Source organism: Tinamus guttatus, unplaced genomic scaffold (genome assembly GCF_059628265.1).
Source record: "Tinamus guttatus ecotype Peru unplaced genomic scaffold, ASM5962826v1 Tinamus_guttatus_pri_ptg000332l, whole genome shotgun sequence".
Taxonomy (NCBI): domain Eukaryota; kingdom Metazoa; phylum Chordata; class Aves; order Tinamiformes; family Tinamidae; genus Tinamus; species Tinamus guttatus.
This window is the reverse complement of record NW_028288866.1, coordinates 1,931,827-1,943,484: the sequence shown is the minus strand read 5'-3', so window position 1 is coordinate 1,943,484 and position 11,658 is coordinate 1,931,827. Positions and strand designations below refer to the sequence as shown.

At 57.1% G+C, this 11,658-nt stretch overlaps 1 protein-coding gene across 5 annotated transcripts in view; it reads left to right on the top strand.

The window, feature by feature from the left end:
• Positions 1 to 1,622: 1,622 nt before the first annotated feature.
• The window catches only part of PAX7 (paired box 7), an 80,518-nt gene continuing 70,482 nt past the window's right edge, over positions 1,623 to 11,658 (top strand). For 2 of the 5 annotated variants that reach the window (XM_088529609.1, XM_088529606.1), the window contains exons 1-4: positions 1,623 to 1,822; positions 3,685 to 3,920; positions 4,451 to 4,580; positions 5,107 to 5,235. In XM_088529609.1, coding sequence (XP_088385735.1) covers positions 1,738 to 1,822; positions 3,685 to 3,920; positions 4,451 to 4,580; positions 5,107 to 5,235 — 580 coding nt within the window. In that variant the 5' untranslated portion in view covers positions 1,623 to 1,737. Of the gene's footprint in view, positions 1,823 to 3,684; positions 3,921 to 4,450; positions 4,581 to 5,100; positions 5,236 to 11,658 lie in introns of all 5 variants that reach the window. The other 3 variants (XM_088529610.1, XM_088529608.1, XM_088529611.1) reach the window with 2 other exon arrangements.

The window sequence follows — 11,658 nt, the reverse complement described above, 5'->3', positions numbered from 1 at the left end:
TTTCCGCCTAAAACTTCGGGATTTGGCGCTTGGAGGAGCTTGGCAGGGGGGAGGCTCCTCTTTATTTTCGTTTGCCGCAGTCCCCCCAACCCAAGGGAAAAAAAAAGAAAAATCTCTGCGCTACCGGGATTAGGAGCGTGCGGGGGCAATTTGACACCTCGGGAAGAATTTGTCGGCGTCGATTTTTTTTCGTCCCTTCCTTGTATTATTATTATTATTATTATTATTATTATTATTATTATTATTATTATTAGGGGAGAGGGACACCAAACGTGCCGGGCACGCTCCGAGCAGCGCGGCCGGGGCTGGGGCGGGAGGAAGAGGAGGCAGCGATGAAGATGCGGTCGAGCCTTCAAGGGGGTGCGGATTCTCTGTGTTAGGGGGTCTCTCGGGCAGCGTTTGCTTTCAGAGAAGGTGAATTTTGGAACGGGGCTTGAGGGGGAAAAAAAAGCCCTTTTCCTCCTTTTCCCCGTGCTTTTTCCCTCGGGAGAGGGTGAGGGAAGGAAAGGAGAAAGAGTCGAAGTTTCCAGCGGTTTGGGAGGAAAAAAACCCCTCCTTTTACAGCTGCGAACAAAAGGGCCCGCGGGCCCTGGCGTCACGTCCCGCTGCGCGGGGATTCCGGCCGCGCTCCCGCTCGGGGCAGCGGAGCGGCCCGGGGGGCGGCGGCGCTCGGGGGGGCTCCCGGGGCCGCCGCAGCCCTCGGCGGAGCTGGAAACCCGCCCCCCCTGCCCTCCCCCCGGGAAAAAACCTCCCCGGGGACAAGAGGCTGCAAAGCAGAGACAGGCGGCCAGGGAGGGAGAGCTGATTTTTAGTTATTTTTTATATTTATTCATTTTATTGCGCCGAATGCCGCGGGCCGGGCGCGCTCCGTATTTTTTTTTTTCCGGGCGAATAAACCGCTTCTCTAAAGTTTCTCCCCTCTCCTGCCACCCCCCGCAATATATTGGAAAAAAAAAAAAAAAAAAAAAGCAGCGGCGTCCAAAAAAAAAGCAGCTTCCATCCAAAACTTTCCCAGCTTTCCATCAAAACGAAGCCAAGCCTAGCAACGAATAATACTATATATATTTATATGTGTGTGTATATATATATATATATTTATATATATATAAGGCGACGCTAGGGACTGGCCTGGGCGGCGGGGAAGCTGCCGTCGCTCATTGGTCGCCTCCGCGGTGCCCCCGTCCCCGGGCTCGGATAAAAGCGGCAGCCGGAGCCCGCTAGGCCCCCCCGCCCGGGTCCCCCCCCCCCCCCCCCCGCGGGCGCGCAAGTTGGGCGCTCCGACAACTTCCCCAGCGCATCCTCCGAGAGGCACCAACCAGCGAGGGAAGGAGGCAAAGGAAAAAAAAAAAAAAAAAGGAAAAAAAAAAAAGCAATAACAAAATAAAGCAAGGGGGAGCACCCCCTCCCTCCTTCCCCCCGTGTCCCTAAGCCCAGCCCAGCGCGAGGCACCTTCGCCTCGCTCCGCCGCTCCTCGCTACATTCCTGCGGAGCGCCCGAGCCCCGAAACTTCCCGGAGCGCTTGGGGTGGGTGCCTCCTTCTCCCCCCCCCCCCCCCCCTTTTTAAAATTCCCTTTCCCTCCCCCACCCCAAAACCCCACCTCCCCCCCACCCCCCCCTTTTTTTTTTTTTAGCAAAGATTTCTCCCCTTGTTTTGCAGCCGGGGGGCTGGAAGAGAGAGGAAGAGAGAGGAAGAGGAGGGCGCTTCTTGGCGGAGCTGGGCGAGGGGCGCTCCGCGCCATGGCCGCGCTGCCCGGCACGGTGCCGCGCATGATGCGCCCGGCGCCGGGGCAGAACTACCCGCGCACCGGCTTCCCCCTGGAAGGTACGTGCGGGCGGCGCGCTCATTAAGCGCCTCTTCATTAAGGAAATCATTAAAACGAGGCGGCTTGGAGGGGGGCGAGCGCAACGCGAAGTCCGCGCGGCTCCGCGCTCGGGCGCTCAACTTCGCGCCGGGTTTTCGCTCCCTTCCCGCGGCAGCTGCCGCTGCTCCCCGTCCGCGCCGCCTCCGCTTTCCTTTATTTTTCCCCCCTTTTTAATTAGTTCTCCGCAGCCGCTGACATTTTTTAGCAGGTTCTCATGTTTATTTTTTCCCCCTCCCCGGCAAACGTCCGAATTTCTCCCCTCCGAAGACGAAAGGAGAGAGGGAAGGGGGGGAATAACCCAGCAAACTTTATTGTTTCCAACTTTCCCCGGCGAGAAGCGGCCGCAGCTGCTGGCGGCGCGGGCAGCTGCGCGGCGCCCGCCCGGGGTGGCCTCTCTCGGGGACACGCGGGGCAGCGAAGCGGGGACACGGGGGCACTCGGGGCTGCGGAGAGCTGCCCGCGTGGCTGTCCCGGCGCTGAGTGTCACCCCAGCTCGGCACCAACGTCCCGAGCCGGCTGTTTGGCCCTTTGTGCGCGCCCGGCGCTGCCGCTCGCAGCATCTCTGCGGAGTGGGAAAAAATGAAAAAGATTTCTATTTTTTTTTAAAAAAGCAAAATTAGAGTAAGACCCTGCTCTCCGCATGTATTAAACACGCGGGATTCATACGGGCCGTGCTCAAGTGGCTAAACTCAAACCCGCGGCCAGCCACGGCGGCTGCAAAACACACAAGCCGCAGGGATTTGCTCAAGTGCTTTTCTGTAGCAAATGAAGTAAAACAGGCGGCAAGGGAAAGGATCAAAGGATTACAACAATATTTGCACAACATGCCTGCGAATAATGAAGCGGGGGAGCGGCCGCCGATTTTAGCACCTCTTGAATGTGAAATGGGCCACTCGAGGGCTCTGCGGCGCGATGACAGCCCCGCGGAGCGGCGGCCGAGCCACTGGCAATTAGTGCTGCGTGATTCTGATTAAATCGCCAGGCGATTTCTGCAAACGACTTGTCTTTGTATAGAGAAAAGTAGCCCCTCGTCTCAGCCATCCCTCGCCCCCTCCAGCCCTTCTGCAAATTATGCAGCTGATCTTCCCCCGCTTCTTGCCGTCTTTTTTTTCTCTCTCTTTTTTCTTTTTTTTTCCCTTTTTTTTTTTAATTTGGGGTCTGTGAAATCGAATTAATCTGCAGGATCTACGTGGCGAGATATTAAACAAATTGGGCGATGCGAGCGGGGCATTAGGGAGCCGGCGGGGACCCGGACGGGCCGCGCGCATCGCGCTCCCCTCTGAGCCCGGGAAAAAAAGAAAAAAAGAAAAAAAATGGGGGAAAAGGGGGAAAATGTGTGGGGGAGAAACCCTCAAGGGTATTTAGAGATGCTATTGCCAAAAGTTTGTTTGAAAATAATTGCCGTCCCCCCGGCCACTTCGCCCAGCTGTGCCCGGAACCTGGAGCTTGCGCTGCAGCGAGCTGGGAAACTTTTCATTTTCGCCTTGACTCTTGCGGGGTTTTTTGGGGCTGCACAGGGCGGCTGGGATTGAAAACGGCGGGTGGAAAAAAAATAATAATAATAAAAAAGGAGAAAGCAGGACGCGGAGGGCAGGAGGGAGGAAAGATGGAGTAAACACAGCGGGGTCTTGGGCGATGGGGATTTTTAGTGTCCACCGAAAATAAGTTTCCTTCTAACGCGGGCCGCGGTCTGGGGCGCTGGATTGATGTTACGGGATGGGGATGAGTCTGTCCAGGTGCGATGCGCGGGGAGAAACGAGCCCCCACCTTATGATTATCATTATTATTATTATTATTCTCGGCATTCGTGGCCGGCCCGCAGTGTCCACGCCGCTGGGCCAGGGCCGCGTGAACCAGCTGGGCGGCGTGTTCATCAACGGGCGCCCGCTGCCCAACCACATCCGCCACAAGATCGTGGAGATGGCGCATCACGGCATCCGGCCCTGCGTGATCTCCCGCCAGCTGCGCGTCTCCCACGGCTGCGTGTCCAAGATCCTCTGCCGCTACCAGGAGACGGGCTCCATCCGGCCCGGCGCCATCGGCGGCTCCAAGCCCAGGGTGAGTCCCGCGCCCGCATCCCTCCCCTCTCCCAACGAGATATCACATTTTCCTTTATTATTTTTTTTTTCTTGGCGGGTCGGGGGTGCAGCTGCGAGTTGCGGGCGGCGAGTTGCAGGTTGCGAATAAATCGGTGTTTTTTTTTTCCTCTCCTCTGCAACAAGTGGCCCCTGCTGCGGCTCCGGGGATGTGGCAGCCTCAGAGAGCAATAAATAGGGGGATAATGTCCCCCATTTATTATAGCCCCCCACAAGGCATCCCTTGTCCCCTCCGTCTCCCTAGGGATGGGGATGAACCCAAGTCAGCTGCTTTCCCCCCTTCCCTCCTCTTCGCGTGGGACTGGGGGAAACGGGAGTGCTTTTGGTTTCCTACTCCTTGCAAATGCCTTTTTCTTCAGACTCCAAACTAAGAATTGGGCAGCGAGAACTAAACTAGTTCTAAAGTGAACGAGGTGTCGGCTTGTAAATTAAAAGTGTTATTTTTTCCCTCTCTCTGTCCCCTCTCCCCGCACCCAACCTTGATCCCAAAAGCAGGTCGCCACTCCCGACGTGGAGAAGAAAATCGAGGAATATAAACGGGAGAACCCCGGGATGTTCAGCTGGGAGATCCGCGACCGGCTGCTAAAGGACGGGCACTGCGACCGCAGCACGGTGCCCTCAGGTGAGAAGGCTGCTTGGCCGCAGGGAAGGCGGAAAATGCAAAAAGAAAAAAAAAGAGAGAGAGAGAGAGAGCAAATCTCTCTATATGTATTGCATATATATACCTATAGCAGCCAGAGCGATCCTGCAACAGCAAGTTACCCCCAGCAGCTGGAGAGTTTTCCCCGCTGGCAAACGCGGTTTTCCCAATCTATCACAAGAGGAGGGATGTCCTGGGATGCTCAGTGCTCCCCCAGGGACGTTTCGTGCATAGGAGGATGCACAGAGGGGACCCCCCGCCCCGGCATAGGGAAAGCGGCTTCGCACCCCCAGAATGGGCATGTAGGGTGGCATGGCAGAGGCTGTTTTGGGGGTGGTGGGGGGGTCCCAAGGACTGCGCACATGGCCCGTGGGGGAGCGGGAGCAGCTCGGGGCCACGGAGGGTCCCGCTTTGGGGTGTCCCAGCCTGGGGGGGTCCCGCGAGGCGCCCCCGCCGCTGTGCAGGCAGCTTATACCCGCCTTCCTGCCTTTGACTGTCTGAGGTTTAGTGAGTTCGATTAGCCGTGTGCTACGCATCAAATTCGGGAAGAAAGAGGAAGAGGAGGATTGCGACAAGAAGGAGGAGGACGGCGAGAAGAAGGCCAAGCACAGCATCGACGGCATCCTGGGCGACAAAGGTAACGGGCCGGGGCGCGGGGCGAGGCGCGAGGGCGGCGCGGGCTGCGCGGCGGATCCGTCGCTTTAACGCGGAGGGAGGGAAGCGGGGGGGCCCGGGGGGGCATCTCGGGTTCCTAAATGAATTTGTTAACCAGATTTCCCGGCCGCTCTCTAAGTGGTCCCCTGAAACTGCGCTGACAGGTGACCGATCTGGCCAATCAATATCAATTAGCGGGGCCGGGATCTGCGGCGCGGAGCGGCTCGGGGGAGGGGAGGGGGGGTCCTCGCATCCCAGCATCAAGAGAGCCCCCCCCCATCCCTCCCCCTTACAGAAAGATCATTAAGGGGCTGCGGGGGGGGGGGGTGCTGGTTTCGCCCGCGTTTTGCGGGAAAACGGGGGGAATTCGGCGCGAGAGGCAGCGCTCGTGGCTGCCGTTTTGCGGGAGGGCAACACTTCAAACGGGAGGGGGCTGGAAAATCAAGTGGGGGGAAAGGGGAGCGAAGTGGGAAGTTTGGGAGGGAAGAGCCGCCTGCGCTCTTGAAGTTTGGCGTTTCTTTCCCGGTGAAATTGAGTTCTTGCAAGTTGTCCCTCCTCTTTCCCTCTCCTTAAAAAAAAATAAGGGGAAGGAATGGAGTGTTTTATGTAAGGGACAATTTAAGGTTTGGTGATGGAGGCGTCTGCGCGCGCGGGGGGCGCAAGGAAGGGACGGGGGAGCCGCTGCCGCGGGTCGGGTGGAGAACGGTCATTACCGCCCCGCGCTGATGGACCGGGCGCTGCTTTTCTGAGGGGACAGGGCGAATGGGCGAATTTAGAAGTGCTGGGGAAGGACCAGGCTTTCCCTGGATGGAAAAAAAAAAAGGCAAAATGGCGATTGTTCAGGATTGTCCTTTTTTGTGCTTTGATTAAAAAATATTATTTCGGGGGTGGATTTTCGGATATTTGCGCCGATGTCGGTGTCGAGCCGAGGAATTGGAGAGGAGTATATATGTATATGTATTTATATATGGAGAGAGAGAGAGAGAGGCGCAAGGGCCGTGTCCGGAGCAGGGCCAGATCCGGACCCAATTTTCGCCCCCCGCCGCGCCCGCAAAGCTTCTCTCGCTCCAGAGCATCGCGAGCGAGTCGCGATAGGAAGCGCCGTGATTTGGGGAGGGTTTTTTGGATGGGCGGGCGAGGGGGCAGCGAGAAGCCGTCCGGTGTCCCCGCAAACCTGAGACTGCGGATGAAGGTGCACAAAGACGGGGGGGGGTTAAGGGTCCGATTCCCCCTCCCCGTTTTTTCCCCCCTTCCAACCTTGAAGATGAACTTCACTCTACAAAGACCTTCGAGGCCATTGAAGCTTTATAAGCAAAAAAGATTCCTGCCTACAAAAGCAAACAGTGGAAGGGGGGAAAAAAAGAGAAAAAAAAAAGTAGAAAAAAAAAGAGGGGGGGGGAACCCAAAGCTGACTTAAAAATGGAGTAAAGGGTTGGGGGAGGGAGGGCTTGTCTATTCTCATTCAAAAATGGGCGAGGAGGAGAAAAAGTTTGCACAAAGGGCCGAGGAAGGGAAGAAAGGGAGATAAATTATTCAAAACTCCCTGCTGTTAGATAGTTTTGTAATATTATCGGACCGTCTGTTGGGAAAAAAGGAGAGCCGTTGGACGTGGCAAAATGGTGCTTGTGATTCGGGAGCGGGCAGCGCTGCTTTGCAAATCGGGGCCATTGTGGCCCCAAAACAGCCGCTCTCCCCCCCCAGCATCAGGTTGGGATTTTGTTTTTTTTTCCCGTGGGGGGGCATTTTGTAATTTTTTTTTCAGCTTTTATTTTATCTAGGGTTCGGCGCTCGGAGAAAAAAAATGTTATTATTTTAAGTGTAAAAATGACTCCTCTTATTTTTGCCCCCCTCCCTTGCGCGTCCTTTCTACGCTGTCCCCCCCCCCCCCCCCAAAAAAAAAAAAAAGAAAATTTAAAACAAAAAAACCGAAAATGGATGGAGTCGCGGGGTTTTTGGTCCTTAATAACCCGCAGAAGCGCGGGGCCATCGGGGAGACACCCCGGATAACACCACGGGCAACGCGAGTGCCCAGGGCGTCCCGAAGCCGCTTTAAAGCGAGCGCTCCCCATCCCCCATCCCGGGCGAGAAATCGCCGTTTTGGGGGTATTTTTATTTCCTTTTCTTCTCCAAAATTCTGTCCCGGCGTGTGGATAAGAAAAAGGAGGTGGGGGGAAAAAAGGCTCCGAAGTCTTTGGAGGGGGTGAAAAGCAGCAGCGGGAGCGGGCGGCAAGGGGAGAAGCGGGTCCTGGTGCCGTTCGGGCGCTCGCCGCAGTCTGGTGCCATTTCCCCCTCAAAAGGCAGCGAAAACCACCCTAAGGATGGGCATTTTGACCCCGGCAGAAGTTTTAACGCCCCCATTAAGGTAGTTAATGACCTCCGTTAAGTTGTAAAGCGCTCAGAGCGCCGGGGCGGGGGGGCGCGAGGGAATGACCCCCCCCCAGCGCCGCTCACACTTGTCCCGTCCGCGCGGCAGCCCCGCGCCACCTCCGACTGCGCCGCCTTTAATTTATTTTTTTTTTCTTTGGATGGGGGGAGAGGAGAGAAAGGGAGAAAAGGGTGTGCGGGGGGCGACACATGCGGGGGGCGACACATGGGGTGTTTTTTTCCTGCCGAATGGGCTCCGTTTCGGGGGCTCCTCGCGGGGAGCCGGGGGAAGCCAGCCCTAAACGCTCGCTCTTTTTAAGCGTCAAAGGAAGCTTCCACCCCGCGCCTGGTTCCTTCTATCGTCTGCTTGGCATTTAATAATGTTAAGACTTATTAGAGCTGGTAATGAAAACTGTGGCTCTTGAATAGGGAGCTGTGTTGGAGAAGGGTGTAATAGCTCCAAGGCATGCTAAGAAATGTATTTATCCCCAATCAGTACTCACTCTCTGAGTTCCAAGCACAAACGTTAAGTTGAAGGGTTTTAAGGCAGATTAAATTGAGCCTTTATTTCTTTGCACTTTCATCTTTAAACGGCTTCACTCCGGCTCGCCCTGGGCGTATATTCATGAGGCTCCACTTTATTTATTTTTTTCCCCTCCTTATCCTTGTTAAGAGCGAGTTATTATTATTATTATTGTTATTATTGGGGTTGTTGTTATTTGTTGTGGCTGCTGGGGTTTATTAGGGAGGGTCACGCGTGGGGGGGTGGGGGGAGGCTGCCTTTTTCCCTCCTCCCGCCCCGCTCCCCCCGGAACGGGCCGGGTGCGCGTGGATTGCGTTGGGGGGGGATTCGGACCCCCCCTTCCTTTCCCAAATCTGAGGGGGCTTGGGGGAAAAAGGTGCCCAAAGGGGTAATTGGGGAGGGGTGGGGGGTTAAGTCCAGCTTAAACCGCAGCCCGGCGGGTTCCCACGCGTGGGACTGCGCGTTTTCCCCGGCCGAGCGCAGGAAGCGGCGGAAAAACACCCGCCCGCGCGGGTGAATATCGCGCGGGGTGGCAAGGTCGGGAAATGTGGGAATGGCAAAGGATAGCTATTATTATCATCATCATCATCATTATCCATTAGGGGTGGTGAGAGGGAAAGGTGCCCAGGTGCGAACAGCAGCGGGAAGGGTGGTGGGGGGAGGAATATCCCGCCGCTTCCAATTTAATTTGCTGGTTGCCACTCGCGCATCTATCTATTTATGTATTTATTGTTGTTATTTATTTCCCGGAGGGGGGGTGTATAGGGAGCCATTGGGGCCGCGTCGGGGAGGGGTGGCACTAAAACAACCTCCCGTCCCCTTTCTCCCCCCCGGCCCGGGTTGTGGTCACACACCTGGAAAGGGGCTTGTGTCCCCATCGCTGGGGACAGCGCAGGGCGCGGGGAGGGGGGTACCAAGGCGGTTTATCAGCAAACAATCTCGAGTTAAAACCAACAAGCGCCTTCTCTGTCAATGTGTGTTTAGGAGGGAGGCGTGGGGGGGCTGGGGGGAGAGACACTTCATCAAATGAAGGGATTACGCGGGGCTGGCAATCTAATCAAACGGAGCCCAGGCGGGATTTGCGAGCGCTCCGCGCGGAGCAGCGCGGAGAACGGGGGGCAGGAGGGAGCCGCGCTCGTGTCAAGCAATTCCCGGGGCGGGGGGGGCGCCCGGCGGCCCCCCGAAAAGCGGCGCGGACCAACAGGGACCACGAGGAGCGCGGAGGGGGCGACAGAGGCGCGCGGGGGACGCGGCGAGGGACCCGTGACAGGGACGAGACAGGGCTGGGGGGGACACGGCCACGGCGCAACCCAACACGAGGCGCCGTGTGGGGAGAAAAACAAGAGAAACGAGCGAAACTGGGGATGCGGGGAAGGAGGTTCCGCGCTAGAGCCCCACACCGCGGGGTAAGGGAGTTCTTTGTGGTTTGTTCGCTTCCCTTTCTTTTTTTTTTTTTTCATCCCTCTTTTTATTTCCTTTTGGAAGTGGATGGGAAGGACAGGTCCAATTCCAGACAGGAAAAAAAAATACATGAGCATCTCAGTGTGTCTCGCCCAGGTGCCTCTTCCTGCCGTGAAGGCCGGGACAGGCAGGGCCGAGCGCCGGGAGCGCGGGGACGGGGAGGCCGGGAGGAGACGGGGGGGCGTCTGGGCCCGTAATTGGGTGCGGGAGGCGGACGCGGCCAGGGATGGAGCGGGAGGGGGGAACGGGAGGGACTGGGGGAGCGAGAGGGAGGCGGCGGGTGCAGGTGTGTCCCGAAAACGAGGGATCTCCCCCCAAAAACGCTCTTAACACCCCCCCCCATCACCCTCGTTTTGAACAAGTTTAGGGCAAGGTTGGGCTTTATTCTCTAGCGCTTGCTCTTTCTCTCAATACAGATCTCTCTAAATGGGAATTGTGCGTAAGAGAGGGGAGAGCCGCGTGTGCAGCGCGGTTAAAGGAATTAGATATTTACCGGGTTGAAATAAGCCTGGTTATAAGGGGAAAAAAAGGCGGAGGGGGGGGAGAGACACTGAAGAGATGAGACGGGAGAACACTTCAAACGAATTCATCATCTGGAGTGGCGAAGGGGAGATTTAGAGGAAGTTATTTAGATATTAATAACATATTTTCCTGAGGCGTCAGGAGTGCCTCCATACGCACTTTTTTCTCGCAGCTATTTGGCTGGGTGAAATATGGGAGACCCAAATGTTGGGGAGAGATAACACAATCAGCCTAGCCCTGGTCCTGTGACTGCATCATAGCATTAAACCCGGATTAACCTCCCCTTTCTCCTCCTCCCCCTTCTTCCCCCCCCCCTCTTTTCAGCCTCCCCCCCCCCCCCAAGAAGCTTTCCAAATTTTTCACTGGAATTTACATGGCAGGATTTTAAAGCACATATAACACTAGCCTTAAAGCTGTAAGGTACTTACTCGAGCATTAGGGTAAGGCGGGGAGGGGGGGATCTTTCTGAAAATTACGTTTGCTACAAAAGAAATAAGCAAATAAGGGACCTTTTAAAGCCCCGAGCCTTGCAGACGATATATATTTATAGGGAGGCTGTTTTTCTTTACTACTACTACGAAAAAAGCGCGTATCGCTGCCCCCCGCCCTGCGCCTTTCCAGCCCTACGCAGCTTCGGGCTCGGTTTTCTCGGGGCCGCGAAGCCGCCGCCGGGGATGCGAAGATGAGGATGGGATGAAGATGGGGATGAGGATGGTGATGAGGGAACAGCCTGGCCCGCTCGCGAGCGGCTCCCCGCCGCCTGATCCCGCTTCTCCCCGCCCCGCTCCCGGGGCGCTGCCAAGGCAGCCAGGTGGAGCCACCAGCGGGCCCAAGCGGGGGTTATTGTCCCCTCTGTCACCACCAGCCCGGGATAATACCTAATAACGAACCCCGCGCCCCTAAAAGGCCGGGCAGGGCAAGGGGGGTCGCAGGTGCCGCGGCATCACCCACCCCCCCGAGCGGCTCGGGGGCTCCGCTTCTCCGCTGCGCTTCGCCTGCTCCGGCCACAAAAGCAATTAGGTGGCAGCTAATGCCGCTTTATAGAGACATTTGTCACCCGGAGTTGGGGAGAAGCGGGGAAGGCGGGGGGAGCCCGGAATTGGCGCTGCTGGAAGGGGCGCTTCGCGGCTCTGTTAAGTTAGGGGCAGATGGGGGGCCCGGAGAGGGTCGCACCTTAGTGCAGGGGCCGAACCGGGGCGGGGGGCAGAAGAAAAAGTAGGTGAGGAAAAGTAGAGGCAGCTTGAGGAAATTGAGCAGCTTAGAGCCTTTGATCCCCGGCTGCTTTTCCTTATCAGAACCATTCGCGGTGACACCGGCACAAAGGAAGTTCATCACATTACAGGCGGCTCGGGCTGCTCGCACGAATCGCTGCCTGTTAATTGCGCGCGGCCGCTGCCCCCTGCGCCGCGACGCGCCCGGCCACGGGCTCCGCGCGACGCGGGGACCGCGCGGCCACTCATGGTGTCTACGTGTTGACCTCCCCCGCCATCACTTTCCACGCAGAGGGTCCCCCCGGGGGTCCCGTTTGGGGGCAGC